Source organism: Pelodiscus sinensis, chromosome 3 (genome assembly GCF_049634645.1).
Source record: "Pelodiscus sinensis isolate JC-2024 chromosome 3, ASM4963464v1, whole genome shotgun sequence".
In the NCBI taxonomy this organism is placed as follows: Eukaryota; Metazoa; Chordata; order Testudines; family Trionychidae; genus Pelodiscus; species Pelodiscus sinensis.
Window position 1 is genome coordinate 64,320,667 of NC_134713.1, and position 18,975 is coordinate 64,339,641.

At 42.9% G+C, this 18,975-nt stretch overlaps 1 protein-coding gene across 8 annotated transcripts in view; it reads left to right on the top strand.

Moving 5' to 3' along the window:
- ANKRD6 (ankyrin repeat domain 6) overlaps window positions 1-18,975 on the top strand; it is a 145,115-nt gene that overhangs the window by 108,013 nt on the left and 18,127 nt on the right. For 4 of the 8 annotated variants that reach the window (XM_075923883.1, XM_075923879.1, XM_075923880.1 and 1 more), the window contains exons 3-6: window positions 2,085-2,183; window positions 7,900-7,998; window positions 12,136-12,234; window positions 17,623-17,721. In XM_075923883.1, coding sequence (XP_075779998.1) covers window positions 2,085-2,183; window positions 7,900-7,998; window positions 12,136-12,234; window positions 17,623-17,721 — 396 coding nt within the window. Of the gene's footprint in view, window positions 1-2,084; window positions 2,184-5,132; window positions 5,470-7,899; window positions 7,999-12,135; window positions 12,235-17,622; window positions 17,722-18,975 lie in introns of those variants that run through there. The other 4 variants (XM_006133293.3, XM_006133296.3, XM_014578690.3 and 1 more) reach the window with 3 other exon arrangements.

Below are 18,975 nucleotides of genomic sequence, written 5' to 3' on the forward strand. Positions count from 1 at the left end.
GCCTCCAATGTCCACAGTCTCCGCACTAAATGGAGGAATGTGGCCGTCTACAGGCGGATGGCTGCCAGCCTGGCCACCAAAGGCCACGTGCGTACCCAGGAGCAGGTGCGCATGAAAATAAAGGAGCTGCGGCAGGCCTATGCCAGAGCCACAGGGGGCAGCTCCCAAAGAGGGGCAGACACCTGCTCCTATTTTGACGCCCTGAACCGCATCCTGGGGGGCAGGACGGTCTGTGACACCCCAGGGGTCATTGATCTTGGAGCAGAGGGCTCTGACCAGGGCATGGAGGAGGAGCACCAGGAGCTAAAGGAGCCCAGAGGGAGTGTGCCACACAGCCAGGACCCCCGAGCTGGCAGACCCTTCACCAGTATCATCGGGGGAGGCAACAACATGTGAGTGCCATCACTGTCCCCTTCTGGGGGGTGGGGAGGGAGACCAGGGACCTCGCGCGTGGGCCTTGCTTACCACGGATCACGCAGCAACCTGTGCACGTGCGAGCATGTGCCGTGCCACCCCTGGGCACGTGGCCCCAGCTGGCTGCCACACAGAGGCCTTGGCCTGTTAGCCACACGTGTGTGAAGAGACATGACATGCTCCTGACCCTGGGGTGGGACACAGCAGGACGCCCTCCCTTCACAAGCCCACTCCCTCCCCCCAACCCACACTATACACAGCACAGGGGCATGGGTGCAGTCTCGGGGCAGCTCCAACTCCTGGGGATAGCTGGACATCCCAACCATAGCCTATGTGCAAGCACATCAGCTCTGATGGTGCAGGAAATGGTCATCCTCACCTTGCACAGGGGGGCTGGGCTTCACCCACTGTGTCTCCAGGGAGAACTGACCACTTCTTTGTTTCTCCACAGCCGCACCAGCTGCGTGTGCAGGGCGCATCACCCTGCCCAGGACATGCTCTCGCACCTGAGAGCTCTGCAGGCCCACCCGTGCAGTGGAGGGATACCGACAGCAGCACCTGGGGGCACTGCGAGCCCTGCACTGCACCCTCCAGAACTGGGCGCAAGAAGATCTGGAATTCCGGTGGGAGCAGCTTGCCCAGGGCTGAGCCATCTGCCAACATCTGCAGGCCCTGGTGCAGAGCGTGCTGCCTCCTGCCGCTCCAGCCCCTGCTGCCTCCCCAGCTACCGCTCCTCCTTCCACTCCTTCTCCCCCTCCTGCTTCTCCCTCCACACCCTCCCCATCCTCCCGGGGACACCGAGGCCCCCCCATCTGCAGTGCTAGGAGACAGTTGGCCCAGCGAAACCCCCCCTTGCTTCCCCCTTCCAGCTCCCTCCTTTCAGGTTTCCCCCTCTCCTCTCCCACTCACTCTCCTCCCCTTTCCCGCCTCCTTTCCCCAGTCTCTCCAGAGTTTCATTTCCCCCCCCCCGCCCAGTTTTGTTAAATAAAGACAGTTCATGTTTATGAAAAAATGTGTATTTTATTTGCCATCATCAAGATAGACAGGCAAGCAGGGAAACCTGAGAACCGGCTGTCTGGAGGGGAGGGAGTCGCCTTTAAGCACAGACCTCATTTAGCCTCAGGCAACAGCCACACAAGGTAAGTCCTGTCCTGGTGCCCTGCTGGAACTGATTCCGACCAGCCTTAAATGTGATTCACAGTCCACTCAGTGTGGATGCGCTATTTCAAAATGCATTTTACATGTAGGCACGTTATTTCGAAATAACTTATTTTGAATTAACTATTTCAAAATAAGATATTTCGAAATAATGCTGTAGTGTAGACATACCCAAAATGTAAAACAGAGCTTACATTTCTAAAAAAAAAAGTTTGTGGTATACTTGTATTACTGTGACAAGGAGTCAAAGGGTTGTCACAAGGCTGGTGTCATTAAATCCAAATGCAGCAGAAAGTGGTAGGGCAGAGAAGGTAGTTGCAACACATGCAAAATAAGGGAAGTCTTGTTATAAAATGAACGTACAAAGGTTTTCAGTTTTAAACACTAGGCTTCCCAGAGAGAGGTGTGGACAGACCAGTATGAAGAAAAGAGATGCTTGGTGTAAGTTTTGAATGAATACTATGTATTGACCCAGTGGCCTACAAAAATCAGTATTTTCTCTTCATTCACAGCATGGCCGTACCCCTCTACATCTTGCTGCCTACAAGGGGCATCTCCATGTTGTCCAGATTTTGCTGAAGGCAGGCTGTGACCTGGACATTCAGGATGATGTAAGTAGATGCAACCATTCTTATACTGAAGGTCCTGCTCTTTCAATCAATGGTTCAGTTTCCAAACAGAGTTAGAGTTTTGCTTCTTATAGGTGGGAGTCAAATTAGAACAGAATCAGGCTTCCGCCTTTTCTAACTTTGAGTTATAACAAGTAGCACTCTACCAGAATCATAGTGAAATTTAGTATTTTTTCAAGCTGTAGCAGAGCATTAAAAGATGCTTTTTTACTCCAGGACAGAGTTAGTAGCACTAGAGGGTTGCCTGCCTGTGTAGAAATATAAGCTCATTTGTGCCATGCAGGAGCCTGATTGAAGCACTTTATGTGATATAATCTACCAGGAATGTTTGCAACAAAGTGGACTTTATAACGCAGGAGACACTCTTCTCTAGAGAGCATGGAAAAATGAGCCATTGGCTTGAAGTACTGTATCACCACAAATTGGCTACCAGTGGAATGCTTGCAGTATGAGTTATTCCCTGTGTCTTGTAAGCCTGGGATGATAAATGAACAGTGTAAGTTATTTACAATTAGCAGATGATAGTTTTAAAAAAGTGAAAGATAAATCATTGGTAATTCTCAGTTTTTCTTTAAAAACAATAATGCGAGAGCTAAATGCTAGGGAAAATGTTGCCTAGATGAGACATGGTATAATTTACACCTTCATTTTAGGTTTCTCACTGACAAATAAGGATTTAGGCTCGTGTTTTTAAAAAAGTATTTAAATAAACATGGCTTGTCCAGATTTGTTGCTGACTCCCATTAACGGAGTAGTTTTGCCTCTAATTTCTGTGGTACTCCCACTTGGGATAGGAGCAGTGCTCCTGCTCTCAGGAATTTTAACATTGTTACGTGTGTCTCTGAGTTTCTCCTGTCAGATTAGTTACTCCACCTGTGTGAGCAGCAGTAGCCGTGTTGGCGGGAGACGCTCTCCCTTCAACACAGTGCTGTCTTCATGGGGGTTAAGGTTGGTATAACTACATTGCTCAGGCAATGTGGCTATGTAGCAAATTAAACACAGTGTAAACCTGACTTGAGTGATGTCTGAATAGTTGTACTATTCAGCTCCTCTTGCAGGGACTGGCCAGCAAAGCCAAACACTATGGTGCTTAGAATATAGGACTAGGCAGATTTTAAATGGTGTTAGGTGACTGAATATGCAGATGGACACTTAGTGTGATTTTTGTTTCAGGTGCATAACTCTTACTTTTTAAAATCCCACTGTGCACTTATCTGAATCTTTGGGTGCCAAAATATCTTGAAAAATCTCACCATTCAACAGCTGGGTCTATTTCCAGCTGCCACTGACATTGAATTTAGGGTAGTCTCTGGTAGGCTTGCAACCTTGATTTTTCTGCTATCGCTCTTGTGCTAAGGAAGTTGTTCTTGAGTCAGTAATTCCATTTCCAGGCTTCTCTTGGCTACAGTTTGTGTCTCTGTAAAACAGGGCTAAGACCTGCTATACACATGTATTGGGGACTTGGATTAATACATGTTTGCCAAGTATTTTCAGACCCTCTCCATGAATGGTGATGTGCACAGCAAGTGCAGAGTATTGCTGTTATAATGAATTTACAAAAAGTATATAAGTACTGTTAGCTTTTTTGTAAGTAAGGTAACTACACTGAGAATCCAAGTTTTACCAATTATTTGTTTACCAGGTGGGATTTTATGGGTGAAAAAAGACAACAAAGTATTGTTCAGTGGGATTGGATTTTTTTAATATTATCACAAAATCTGTGCTATATGTACATCTGACTTTGGATTCTGAGGAAACTCATAACATTAGGCAAACTGGAGAAATTGTAAATCGGAATTTATCATTACATCAGCCAAAGAGTGAATCTTCCTCTGCAGATATATTCAGTTCATTCACTTTTCCTGTAAACTTTCTCCAAGTTTTGGTTCACCACAGTGTGATGCTGTAACTACAACTAATTTTAACAACAAACTAGAAATGTGGTTATGTTGCAAATGCTCTATTTATAGAATTGAATTGGTCTTATATTATACTGGATATTGCCTCTAGATACAATGAGAGCACCAAGAATTGTTGTACATTCTGAAGCGTGCTGTTTGGATTTGTTTTAGGGGAAAGAGGGAAGGAGAAAAAAAACTCCCAGTTTGGATATTGTCTCAGTTCTACCTGAGATGAAATGTATTAGCTAAAATTATGTTTGCTTTGCTTTCAGATTGTAAAAAAACCCCTTCTTGACTATAAATTCCCAAAGGAGAATCCATTTTCGTACACTTTGTACTTGAATGATGCAGAAATGTTGTTTTTAGCATATAACCCGTTCATTATGCAGGTCACTGTTACTGTGCATCAGAAACTGAGTACAAAATCCTTTGTCTGTTGACACTGATGGATTTCAGCATCAAATATTATCAATTAATATCCATTTTAATAATATTATTCAGAACTATAGAGTTAGGTTCAGATTTTAAAATTATGCATAGAGGGACTAATCAGATAACTTATTAAAGTAATTATTTAAATATTTAATTTTCTGTTGTATGCAGAATTATTGTGATTACTAGGGTTGCCAGAGGGTTTCAACAAAAATACCGGATACACTTGACATTACATCACAATCTACATTACATCTTATTTAGAAAATACCGGACATTTATATTTTCTCTCTTATATTTTCTCAATTTGTTTCCCGAACAGAAAGCTCAAATACTGGACTGTCCAGTTCAAAACCGTACACCTGGCAACCCTAGTGATTACATATGAAAATTGTCCTGCAGCTTTAAAAACCTTATCCATGTTCTATTTCATTTTTTAAAATGATGGAGAGTTCAATAACAAAATTTTATTTTTAAACTGAATATTTATAGCTAATGTATAAATGCAAGACTAACTTCTCATCTGCCGCATTGTGAATAGAAGTGGATAATTCTAAATGTTGTGAAGAGATTAAAATACTAACTTCATGTTCTGCAGATGTACTTTAAAAAAACTAAGAAACATGAGAATTAGTTGAAGAATGACCTCCAGTGGCCTGGAGTGGGATTATTATGAATTTCAACCTGTGGAAACCAGCTCTATAGAGTATGCAACTCCAGGAACTAATTCTTTCCTTCTCTCTGCTAATCCTACAAACTCTTATTGGAATGCTAATACAATCTCTGATTGGTCAATGAGTATTCATACAGCACATACTTCAGAAATAGTCAAGGAGAAAGTTGCCCTGGTCAAAGGAATCAAGGAAGAAAAAGAGGAGAAAAACCAGAGGAGAAAGGCTAGGAAGGAACCTAGAAGATCAGAAAGAGAGAAGGAGGTTAGAAATCTTGTGCATCAATCTTGGCTGCATGTGAAATCTTGGATTGGCAGTTTGGCATGTTAGAATTCCTAAAATGATGCATGGTTGCATGGCTGGTTTTTATTCGTGATACTCAGTGAGTACTCTGTGTTTGGAGACTGCCTGGAGAATAGCTTGGCCCAAAGTGGGATCAGCTGCTGCAGCTGTGAAAAGGTTATCTGCTTTTCTGCTATTGGTTTCTTTGTAATTAAAGTGAAATGTTCACAGAAGTAGCTGTTATTTCCCAAAAGCCAATAAGTTAAATGTCTGTTTACTTAACTGTAACAGAATACAAGGATAGACACAAGGAAAAATATTAACAAAAATGAATTGAGTTAACACTATCAAAAGATTCTTATTTAAAGCTATGCTGATCTACTCCATTCTTGTTTCTCATTTGAACTCGGTCACATAGAATGTTCCTGACCTTTAAGGTACGGTAAGTATAAGGAGTCACCACGAGTTCTTACAGCTTTGTGTCTTTCACAGTTTTGACCTTGCAACAGCGTCGTATCACAGTAGTAAATAGGTGGATTTCTTTTTGTTTTAATGCTAGGATAAATTGATCTGTGCATAATACTCAATATAATGCTGCATTAGTAATCGCTATGGCAGACTAAATGCTGTGACATTGTTGAATTGTCTGATAGATTTTAAGGCCAAATGAGATCATTGTACTCATCTAGTCTGACCACCTGCACGTTGCAGGCCACAGGACCTCCCCCGCCCACTCCTGTAATAGATTCCTTACCTCTGGCTGAGATACTGACATCCTCAAATCTTCATTTAAAGACTTCAGGCTACAGAGAATTAATCATTTACTCCACTTCAAATCAGCAAGTGACCTGTGCCACATGCTGCAGAGGAAGGCGAATCCCCATGACAGTTTCTGCCAATCTGACTTGGGGAAAATGCCTTCCCAATCTCGAATACAATGATCAGTTAGACCCCGAGGATGCGATTGCTGCATAATAACAGCTGTCAGGAAATACACAACTTGTGCAGTTGTAAGGAGATACAGTCTCAGAGTTATTTCAATCTAGGTAATTTGGATTACATTTTTAAATTTAAGCTTTAATTTAAAGAAAATATGGGCAAGGTCAGACTGATTTTAAAATATTTATTTTACTAATGTTGCCAACTCTTGTGATACCTGGTATTTTTCTTAAAGTCCCAACTCCTGGAACCAGGTAAATATATAAGAATCTCAACTTTTATTTAAAAAAAAAAAATACTGGCATTCATGCTAGTGGTGAAAAGCTTGGAAACGAGCCCTAAAGACACAAAATACAGAAAACAAATATAATTAACCCAAATTGTATTTTTTTTTAACAATAGCTTTGTGATTTAAGCTAATTTCATGATTTATTGGGGCATTCTTGAATGATTGGGTTTAGCAATATTAATTCTACCATAAAAATTAATAATGTCTTCAATCTTGCTAGAAAAAAACAGGTCCCCTTAAGAACAATGTATAACTCACCTGTTCTGCTAGTTGAGTAGGACTCTCTGTATGGAAGCAAGCTATTCCATTATTTCCAGTTATCTGGATCTAATTACTTGCATTCAAGCATGACAAAAATATGGTAATCTTCAGTTTTTAGTGTTTTATTAGAGTCTGTCATTATTTGGTTATGGATTGTATTTTTGTGATTATTACGTCTAGCTGTGTCCAGACTTTCCCCTTCTGTACACTTTCCACATTTCTTCCAGTTGTGTGTTTTGGCAAACACCATCTAGGCGAACTGGATTGTACAGGACTCCCAGTCTGGGAAGCAAAAGGCTCTGATTGGTAATCAGAACTAGGTCTCCTAGATGGCATTGCAGTGAGCTGTGGAATGTCCTCTCTCTCTCACTGTGTGCCTGAGATAGAATTTGTTTCAGCACCACAGACTCAAAATAGCTGCAGAGAATGAGAAAACAAACACACAAAGATAAGATCTTGGAAGGCCAATGGAATGCGATATAAGAGATCTTTATTCTATGCCCTTTTCTTCCCTACAGATATTGTTGGTCCTTGGAAGTATGGAGCCAAATTAATACGTTAAATTGGTTAGTGCTGTAATAATTTAAAATTTAGGTACTAAGTAACCCTAGTACTGCATCTGGGATGTCCTCTGGTGAGAAGTTGTAACAGTGGCTGTCTTCAGAAATAAAAAGTAGTAAACTTTTGGTCTGCAATAGTTTAAACCTTATTATAATTCCATAACTCTTGGAAACTTTAATGATTGTTGTTTATTGGTATTGTTTTCAACACCAGCCTGTATTTAATGATATGTGATAAGTTACAGTATATGGGGCACATGTATGTCGTCTGCATAAAGTATGCATGTGTATATATTCATATGGATTCAAAATTTGGTGGGGCAGGCACTGATTACATTTACATTCAATTGCCTCTTTTTACAGGGCGATCAGACTGCCTTGCACCGGGCTACTGTTGTAGGAAATACAGATGTAATAGCAACTCTCATTCAAGAGGGGTGTGCTTTGGACAGACAAGACAAGGTAATGAGAAGACCAGTTGGGTAATAACTACAATGGAAGGTAATATTAGCATACGCGGGAATATGCTGTTTAGAATTTATACTCTAGAGTAAACAATCAGAGCTTTGAATTTAACAGCAGTTCTGCAGTTAAGGCACCCGACTTCTCTTTGGAAATATATTCCTGTTTAACCTACGTTTGACAGAAGTTGATCGTCTTTGAGCCAGAAGTCTGACTTTCTCCTCATGATACTCATTATTGGCAATAGGAAAGAGATCACATGCTTCAAAGGAAACATATTGCGAGTGAAGCTGTATGTAGTGCTACTGAGAGCAGATCTACACTATGGGGACAAGGGGTATGTCTACACTACCCTCCTAGTTCGAACTAGGAGGGTAATGTATGCATACCGCACTTGCTAATGAAGCCCGGGATTTGAATTTCCCGGGCTTCATTAGCATAAGCGGGGAGCCGCCATTTTTAAATCCCCGCTGCTTCGAACCCCGTGTAGCGCGGCTACACGGGGCTCGAACTAGGTAGTTCGGACTAGGGTGCCTATTCCGAACTACCGGTACACCTCGTTTCACGAGGAGTAACGGTAGTTCGGAATAGGACCCTAGTCCGAACTACCTAGTTCGAGCCCCGTGTAGCCGCGCTACACGGGGTTCGAAGCAGCGGGGATTTAAAAATGGCGGCTCCCCGCTTATGCTAATGAAGCCCGGGAAATTCAAATCCCGGGCTTCATTAGCAAGTGCGGTATGCATACATTACCCCGCTAGTTCGAACTAGCGGGGTAGTGTAGACATACCCAAGCTGATTTAAGCTAAGCAATTTGAGTTATGTTAGTAATGTAAGTCAATTTGATGTTGCTTAGATCTACTGCAGGGTCCACACCACACTGGATTGACAGAAGAAGCTCTCCTGTTGACTCTCCTTACTTATTTTATTCTGGTGGAATACCAGAGTCAGGGAACAATCGGTGGTTGATTTAGTGAGTTTTCAATAGAGTTGCTAGATCAACCCCTGGTGGATTGATTGCCACAGCATCGAACCACCTGATGGTAGAGACATACCTAAGAAAACAGTCCAGTAAAGGTTGAGCAGTGTTGTTTGTTAAGCAAAGACATGAACTGAATGTCTGTGAAGGAACTATGTTGATATCACTACCAGAGTGAGAAAATGGCATTAATTAGCAGGGAATCATTGATTTCTTGAGGTCCTTTCCAGACCTATGATTCTATGATTCTTTGTCATTTCCAACTGGACGTGCTTTGCCTGATGTAGTCAGAGATGATATTGCCCAGCTTGGCAACATAACATAACACCACCCAGTCAGGTTGACTCCCAGTATATTTCTGAACTGATCAGATAGAACATTGAGCTAAATAGTACTCTGTGCAGTAATACATACTGTGGAGCTGCAATATTGATTCTCTAGGAAGTGCTTCGGACTGTGGAGAAAACATGAGCTAAGTAGGTCTGTACATATTCTACTTCAAATTTTATTGAACCCACATTTCAGATAAGCCTGCTTAAAAGCAAATATTAACTATCTAAACCCTTCCAACACACACATTTTCCCTGCTTAGGTCAGAAGCTGAGTCCCAGGCTATACATTTTTTATAGAAACCCCCAAAACTATAAAAGCAAAAGCCTTCCATGATATTTGATTTACTAGCCATCCATATGAGGTTTTGGGACAGCCTTCTCCTCATCCCTTAAATTTCCTTAGTGTCTCTGCAGACTCAGCATCAAAATGCAATAAAAAAGTCTGATAGAACTGAAGGCAAATGGTGTGTGTGAAAAGGCTACTCAAAAAACATCCTGTAGAGGGGTAAGGGTTCTGTGACACAAATGTATGTACCCTGGTGAGAATTCATTGCATTTCTTTGCTGTGCACAGTGTAAAAACCTATGCCATGTACACATGGGGAAGGAAAGCAAGCAGGAGTTAAAGAATATTTAGATAAATTATATGTATTCAAGTTGGCAGGCCTGGTGAAATTCATCATAAAGTAGGTATTTAAGGAAATAGTTGAGGCAATCTCATAACCATTAGTGATTATCTTTGAGAACTCATGGAGGACATCTGAGGTCCCAGAAAACTGGAGAAGAACAAACATAGTACCTAGCATTAAAAAGGGGAACAAAGAGGAGCCAAGGAATTATAAACTAGTCATCTTAATTTTGATACCTGGAACAATACTGGGAAAAAGTGTTAAACAATCAGTTTAAAAGCACCCAGAGGATATAGAGTTTAGGAATAGCTAGTATTGATTTCTCAATAACAGATAATTCAAAACCAATCTAATCCTATCAGAGAGAGAAATTACTTGCCTAGTGGAGTTTGAAAGAAGATGTGATATACAGTGAAAGCTTTGTTATCTGACACTCATGGGGAATAGGGGTTGCCGATTAACTGAACGTGCTGGATACTCAGACTTATTGCTCTGTCCCCAATTCCTACATGGAAGAAACCATGGTGACCAACCCCTGCTTAGGAACACCTGGTGACCCTTCCCCCCAAGCCACAGAGCCACAGATAAATGGGCCAGCTGCCTGAGAGCCCTCCAGCAGATCTGGCTCCCAGCAGCTCAAGGAAGGCTGAGGGGGAAGGAGATGCCTGATGATGATGTCAGCTGGCAGTGCTGGCTGTCAGAAACCCTGCAACAGCCGGCAGCATCAAGCCAGCTGGCAGGATTGGCAGGAGTCAGGCTCCCCTGAAGATGCAGCAGTGTTGTGGCTGCAGACAATTCTGATTAACAAAGTTTTCTTGCTTTTAGTAAGGCTTTTGACCAGCCCCACATGACATTCTTTTATAAGCAAATTAGGGAAATGTGATCTAGATGACATTACTATAATGTGGATATACAAATGGTTGAAAGAGTAGTTATAAATCAAACTGGAAGACTGTAGCTATTGGGGAGCCACAGAGGCCAGTTCTGGGTCTGGTACTAATCAGTGTTTCATTAATGATCTGGATAATGAAATGCTCATAAAATTTTGCAGGTGACAACAAACTGGGGAGGGTTGAAAATATTTTGGAGGACAGGATTAGAATTTAAAACAAACTTGACATTTGGAGAATTGGTCAGAATTCCACAAGATGAAATTAAATAAAAACAAGTGCAAAATACTAGACATAGAAATGAACAACAACTACAAAATGGGGAGTAACTGGCTAGGCCACAGTACTCTCTGAAAAGGACCTGGGAGTTATAGCAGATGACAGATTGAGTGAGAGTCAGCAGTGTTGCAAACATGCATTTGCAAAAGAAGAAGAAGAAGAAGAAGAAGAGAGGCTAAAAGCATTCTGGGGTCTATCAACAGGAGTGTTGTGTGTAAGACCTTATAGATAATAGTACTACTCTACTCAGCTTTGATGGGACCTCACCTGGTGTTCTGTATCCAATTCTGTGTGCCACATTTTAAGAAAGATGTGGACTAACTGGAGAGAGTGAGTCTGGAGAACAAGAAAAATATAAAAGATTTGGAAAACCTGACTTGTGAAGAAAGGTAAAAAAAAGTTCTGGAACAGGCTTCCAAAGGAGGTTGTGGTATTTTCATCGTTGGAAGCTTTTAAGAACAGATTGTAGAAACACCTGTCAGGGATGGTGTAGTGTAGGTTTACTTGGTCCTGTTTCAGTGCAGTGGGTTGGACTAGATAACTTCTCAAGGTCCATTTCTACATGTTTATGATTCTATATAAACACCACCACAGTCATTAGTTAAACCATATTGTATGAAATTTCATATAGTATCTCCATGACCTTTTGTTCCAAATAAAGGTCACTAATATTTGAGCTAAAGAACAATTCTTGATTAGCTGTCACTGTCTCTATGGCTTGACAGCTGTTAGAAGACAAGTCAATCACAAACACATGAACAAGTCTAATTCTAACCAGTGAGAAGCAATGGAGCCCATTTTGTACACATGTCAGTGTAATATGCTTGGTTATGAATACAGGGGTTGGTGAAATAGAGGGAGTTAAGGCTGAAGGTAGGAGATGCCCATGGAAGGTGTTCAAGCCTAGTTCTAGCAAGAACAGGAACATGATTTGTAATGCCCAAACAAGGGTACAGCACCTATATTCTGAATGTAACATTCCTGTGTGGACACAAGACCCTAAACTGCTGCTCTTGTATGTGTGCTCTTCAGGATGGGAATACAGCGCTTCATGAAGCATGTTGGCATGGATTCAGTCAGTCCGCCAAACTGCTTGTTAAAGCAGGGGCTAATGTTCTGGCCAGAAACAAGGTGAGATGCATGTAGAAAGAGCTTTCAATTCAGATATAAAATAGCTTTTTCTCATTGGTGGTGTTTTCTGGTAATGGCATTTCTTAATAGGTGGTGGTCCAGTTCCTAGTGGGGTTTCTCATTCTCTTTGAATTAATTAGGCCTGGCTGATTCCACCACAAACATTAGGAAATTGTGTATTTTGACAGCTGACACAGGAGGAGCTCAGTAATATTTTGAATAATGATATATTAATTATGGCTGAAGCACACTGGAATTGTTATAGTCCGCTATGGTGTCCTAATTTATATCGAGTGGATTCATTCTGATGGGCATGATTAAATGAATATGAATTGAACTAATAGGGAAATAAACTGGATTTTAATGCTATCAGAAATTAGTCAAAGGAATGCATAAACCACAAAAGAAGAAAGACAGTATATCTTTTGTTATAACATTTCCATTAATGTACTAGGATTGAGTCTTATTAAAAATTTGTGAGGAACTTCAAGTGTCTCTTTATATTATAATATCTTATGAGCAATTCAGGAGAACCAAATCCCCTCCCCTGCCAATAAAAACAAGGGGTTTTATGACCCACCAGAATTGCAAACACGATACTTTGTAATGCAAAAATAGGTGAGCCACCAAGTGAGGACTTTAAAATTACATTCTAAATTGGTGCAATATACTATGGCATAACAGTGTCCTTAAGCTCAAAATGAAATACCATTTCTCCCACCCTGTAGTCCAAAGGTTAATAGAATAATCTGAAAAACAGCAAGGGGCGATGTACAGTATATGCTAAATTAGGGCTTGGAATGTTCAACCAGTTGAGCAGTCAGATTGTATGGACATCACTATATGGTGTTACAAGCAACAGGAATTTAGAGCTACTAACCCTATTTTATCTTGGAGCATTTTTTTAAAAGAAAATGTATGTACAATTTCAGTAAAAAAGTTTATATGAACCAATAGTTCAAAACTAAACTATACAAACAATACTTACAGAAAAAAGAAAAAGAAAGGAGAGGTATGCACAAAAGCAACTATGAGTAAAACTACATACTCTGCTGACATAGAAACAGTCCCCATATGCTGGGGTGGGCAGTAATTTTTGTGGGGAGGAGGGGAAACATAATGAATTTTTGTACATGGTCACTGGCCAGCTCCAACTCCTGGAAGGGACAGGGTTGGAGACTAGCCTCCCCCCCAAAGTTCTCTGAGACCACAGGCTTTGAATTAAAAACACAAGGAGCTCGCAGTGCCTGATTCCGCCACTACTGCATTGTCTGGCAGCTGCCTGGACTTGCTGTGGCTATTTAAAAGATTTGCGATTCCAGCCCCTGCCAAGGTAGCACTGTGCCTGGGAGCCCTTTAAATAGCCACAGCTCTCCCAGGTGGCTGTCAGGCACTGTGATAGTGGCAGAGCCGCAAGCCCTTTAAATTGCTGTTATTTAAAGGGCTCTCAGCTCCATCCTCTGCCAGGGTAGCACCACCACCATGAGCTATTTAAATAGGATCCTGCTGCCTGAGCCACTGCCTGGAAATTCAGTGGCAGGGGCAGCAGGATATGAATAGAAAGTGGCCAGATGCAGTCTGCAGGCCGGATCAAAGTGTTAGGTGGACCAGATCTGGTCTCTGGACCGCATCTTGCCCTGCCCTGCCCTATGCAGACTACTTATGGTTACTTTATAATATGTAAACAAAATTGTTTTGATACTGTTTTACTTGATTTATAACATCCGTTTTATGTTCGGGTTAGGGTTTTCAGATGCTCATATTAATATATATTAGACATTCTTTAGATAACTCACATAGTTACAAATATCGGGCAATAAAGAGAACTTTTTTCTATGTCCAAAACTGAGGCTACGTCTATACTGCACCTCTCTTGCGCAAAAGCCTATGCAAATGAAGTGCAGATCAGCATATTTCTACACTTCGTTTGCATAATTAATTAGGGGCCTTTTTTGCACAAAAAAGAGCTGTGTAGACGGCTCCTTTTGGTGCAAAAACCCCCCTCTTGAGTAAGAGCCATTCTTCCTCATTTTTTCGGGAAGAACAGCTCTTGCGCAAGAGGGGGGTTTTGTGCAAAAATGGCCCCTAATTAATTATGCAAATGAAACATGACAATATGCTAATCCATGTTTCATTTGCATAGGCTTTTGCGCAAGAGAGGTGCAGTGTAGATGTAGCCTGAGAGTGTGTGAATGCGTGTGTGTTATAGTCCTGTTAACAGTGTAAGAATTGCTACTCTGTGTACATGGGTGCCATGCGCATTAGAATATTTTAACTAAGGAGCTATGAATGCTGCATAAACTGTAGGGGTATATCTACACTACAGTATTATTTCGAAATAGTTACTTTGAAATAAGATATTTAGAAATAATGAGTCTACACACAAAATGCATTTCAAAATAGAATTTTGCTATTTCGAAATAGCGCGTCCACACTGAATGGACTCAATCACATTTAAGGCTGGCCGGAACCAGTTTCAGCAGGGAACCAGGTCAGGACTTAGCCTCGAGCAGCAGCCACACAAGGTATCTGAGGTCTGTGCTTAAAGGGACCCCCCCCCCCCCCCCCAGCCAGCCAGTTCTCAGGTTTCCCTGCTTGCTTGTCTACCTTGACGAGGGACAGCAAAGCATTTTGTCTCTGCATGCTCTGGTTGCCCTCACTCGACACCACAGCACTGTGCAGCATGGAGTCAGAGCTGCCCCTGGGCACTCCGGTTACGTTTTCTCGGATACGTTGCTGCGAGCCTGGCTGCACTTTCTGCAGGCTGCCACCTGGGAGGTCCATTGGGGGATTGTCAGTATCCAGGAGTCCCTGTGGGAGAGCTTCCACCCTGAGGAGCACTAAGAGCCTCCCTGGTTTGCCCCACTGGGGACTTGTGCCTCATTCCTCCCTCACGTCCTTCCACTTACCCCTCCCTAAATCCTCTTCCTGATGTCAAATAAAATACATATATTTTCATGAACACAAACTCTCTTTATTTAACAAAATGGCAGGGGGGAATGAAACTCTGGTGAGACTGGGGAAAGGAGGCAGGAGAGGGGAGAAGAGACGGTGGGAGAGAAGAGGGGGAAACCTGGGAGGAGGGAGCTGGAAGCAGGAAAGAAGGGGGAGGGGAAGCTTAGGGCTCAGGGTCTTGCTGGACCAACTTGATTTTCATGCAAATCTGCTCCTGGGTTTGCATGTGGCCTTTGGGGGCCAGGCTGGCAGCTATCCTGCCATAGACAGCCGCATTCCTCCGTCTAGTGCAGAGATCATGGATGTTGGGGGCATCCCCCCCAAACCTGAATAAGGTCCATGATCTCCACTGTGGACCAGGAAAGCACCCATCTTCTCCAGGTCCTGGCAGGTTCCCGGGAGCTGGCAGACTGCTCCTGGGGAGCAGTGGCTGCCAGTGGCTTGCTGGCTCATGTTTTGGGGCCACTGGGTCAGGGGCAGTGACTGCTGGCTCTGAGCTGGCAGGCTTGGAGCTGGCACAGGCACTGTGGTCAGAGTCAATCCCTTTAAGGGCTCTGGGGAGGAGGGAAGGGAGAGGAGTGTTCTTGGTTGAGGCCGGAGTGGCCACCAGGGCTGGAGCACCCCCTATTTTGAAATAAGTGTCTACACAGCACTTATTTCGAAATAGCTATTTCAAATTTGGTGTTATTCCTCGTAGAATGAGGTTTATCAAATTCAAAATAAGCGCTCCGCTATTTTGAATTTATTTCGAAATAGCAGTTTGGCTTTGTAGACGCTAGGAAAGTTATTTCGAAATAAGGGCTGTTATTTTGATATAACTTTGATATGTAGACATACCCTAAGACATTTTGATACTGCCTTCTCTTAAAAAGTGTGTGAATACAGTAGATAGGCAAACACACACAGCTAGAATCCAAAGGGTAGCATGCCAGTGTTCAAACATACACACCCCTTGCTTCTGCTTTCAATGGCAATGAAGAATTTTCCTAACTTTACTGAATAATTCAATTTTATTTTCACTTCATCAAAGCTGGCTTCTTTTCATGCTTCTCAACTTCTTAATGCACTTAAAGATTCAACCCAATGGGTCTATCAACATGATAAAATACAAAGCATAGCAGCAGTCAGTGTGTACAGGCAGTCCCTGGGTTACGTACAAGATAGGGACTGTAGGTTTGTTCTTAAGTTGAATTTGTACGTAGCTCGGAACTGGCTCCAGATTCAGCCGCTGCTGCTGAAACTGACCAGGGGCTGACTACAGGAAGCCCGAGGCAGAGTTGCTCTGCCTCCAGCTTCCTGGAATCAGCCACTGATCAGTTTCAACAGCGGCTGAATCTGGAGCCTGGGACAGAACAGCTGGGGCGCTGCCGGGTAGGTCCCCCCAGATCCAACCCAGCAGCACCCCAGCTGCTCTACCCCAGGCGTCCACAACAAAAGCCTAGTCTGCTGGAGGGGGGGGGCGCACTAGCTGCGCCCCCCCCCCCCCCAGCAGACCAGGGAGACCTGGACCCGGGGTTTGCTCGGGGTGTCCCTGGTCTACTGGGGACCCCTCCCAGCAGACCAGGGACACCCTGAGCAGACCAGGGACACCCGGAGCAGCTTTTCTCGCCCCGGAGGACGCGGTGGCGGGACCACTGCGCGTCTGGGTGGTCCCGCCACCCGCGAGTTCCGGGGCGAGAAAAGCCCCGTTCGTAAGTGCGGATCCGACATAAGTCGGACCTGCATAACTCGGGGACTGCCTGTATACGCTCTGGCAAGGTCATGATATAAACATTTTCATAGTTACATGTTTTTTTAAATTCAAAATGTTAAATTTTAAAAACTGCAACAAATTAAGTGCATTGGCTTGGAAAAGTTCTAGGAAGTAACTAGGAAAAATTCTAGGAGAACAGTGTCATCTAGCTAATATGATTACCAGATACAAAAAGGGGCTATGTACTGCAGATTAATTAGTCATAGGGAGTTTTATTTACTTAAATTACGTGCTTTTAAAATATTAATTGAATTTGATGCTTGCAACTGTTGCTGAATTATTTTGGAAATGGAAGTTTATCATTTGCTCCCTGAACACTGGCTGTGATAGTGCAAACTTCTCCTACTCTCAATACCTGCCTCTGCTGTGTCCTAAAGGAAACATCTCTGTGGCAAAGAGGGTAGCTCTGTCTCCAGGCCCATTCGATCCATAGCTTGTTTTTTGCTGAGAAAACCAACAACATACTTGGGTAGGTTTTGTGATGTGACCAGAAACAAGGTTACAGGTTCACTTTTCATCAGTGACTGATCAGAAGTCATTTATAGTTTTAAAAGTTTAAAATTCAGCAGTGAGACATACATTGTGTATTGAGATGGGGTGGTCGTATTTGCTTGTTTTGTTTTTTGACTTATGTTAATTTTCTAAAGATGTCATTTGTATTTTTCTGTCTCTTTCCTAAGGCAGGTAACACACCTCTGCACTTGGCCTGCCAAAATAGCCACTCTCAAAGTACTCGTGTTTTGTTACTTGGAGGATCTCGGGCAGATCTAAAAAATAATGTAAGTTTAAAAAAACCGATTTTTCAAAATGATTATTCTGTTTCAGCTTGTGCAAATACTGCTTTCAAAATACCAAACTTTGTCTTTCTGTTTGTTATGACTAGGAGAAAAATAACAACAAAATGACTAAACAGTGGGTATTAAAAAATATAGTAAGACTTATAAAGGTATTGCTTATAATAGTTTTGAAGACCAAGGGAGAAAAAACAATTAAAAGATGCATGCATTGTTTTCTGCTGTTATATACACCTGAATGCAAGCTGTCCTTGGTTGCTCATTTGAAGATATAGGATGGCCCCACCTGAATACTGTAACAGAAGTATTTGTGCTGTATTTGAAGAATTTTTTGGACTCCTACAGAACCCTCTAATATTTCCACTTTCAGAGACATTCCTCTCTTGGGGCACATAGGCATTGTGTGTGGGTCTATCCAAAGAACTTCATGTGGTTTTCAAATGGCTTTCCTGCCTTTTTTGTGGGGTCTGGCATAAAATAGGCACAGCATCTAAAAAATGAAGCCAGACATACATGAGTTTTGTAAAGCCAGCAAAAGAGCATAGTACAGTTTGAAAGTCTCTTAACCAGGATTCTCTGGGCCGGCAACATCCATGGTCCAGCAAGCATGTTGCAGGACCACAGAGTCCTGGTGGAGAGCCAGTGGTAAGGATCCCTGCTGGCCGGGCTGCCCGCAGCAAGCTGATGGCAGGGTTGGGAGACCCGGTAAGTGGCTGCCTGCTGGGGCTGGGAGCCATAGTAGCTCGGTGGGGCAGGGAGCCACGGCACACAGCTGCACAGCAGGTCTTGGAGCTCCAACGTAGCATGTTGCAGCTGCCCAGAGGGTCTCAGAGCCCCAGTGAGGCGTGCGTGGCTACCCGGAGCCATGGCAGCAATGGCTGCCCACTGAGGTCAGCAGGGCCAACAGGAGGTGGGGAGCTATCCGGGAAGCCAGAGGGCTGGGCTGGAGGGTTGGTGGCAGGGGTCCAGAAATGACCTCCCCTAGTCTGGCAAAAATCCTCATCTAAGACCAGTAAGGTTCCCAGAGTGCTGGGCCAGGGAGGGTCAATCTGTAATCTAAATGCTTGAGGCCTTGTGTTTTGCATTCACTATAGAATTTCCAGCCCATGTCCAAGGACTTTGTGAACTGTGTGTATATCGGTGACCTTTCTGTAGGTCATACTAGTCCCATTCTCGTTATGTTGCTATACAGTATTGGTTTTGATTTCAGTAGAATAGACATGATTTATAAATACAGAC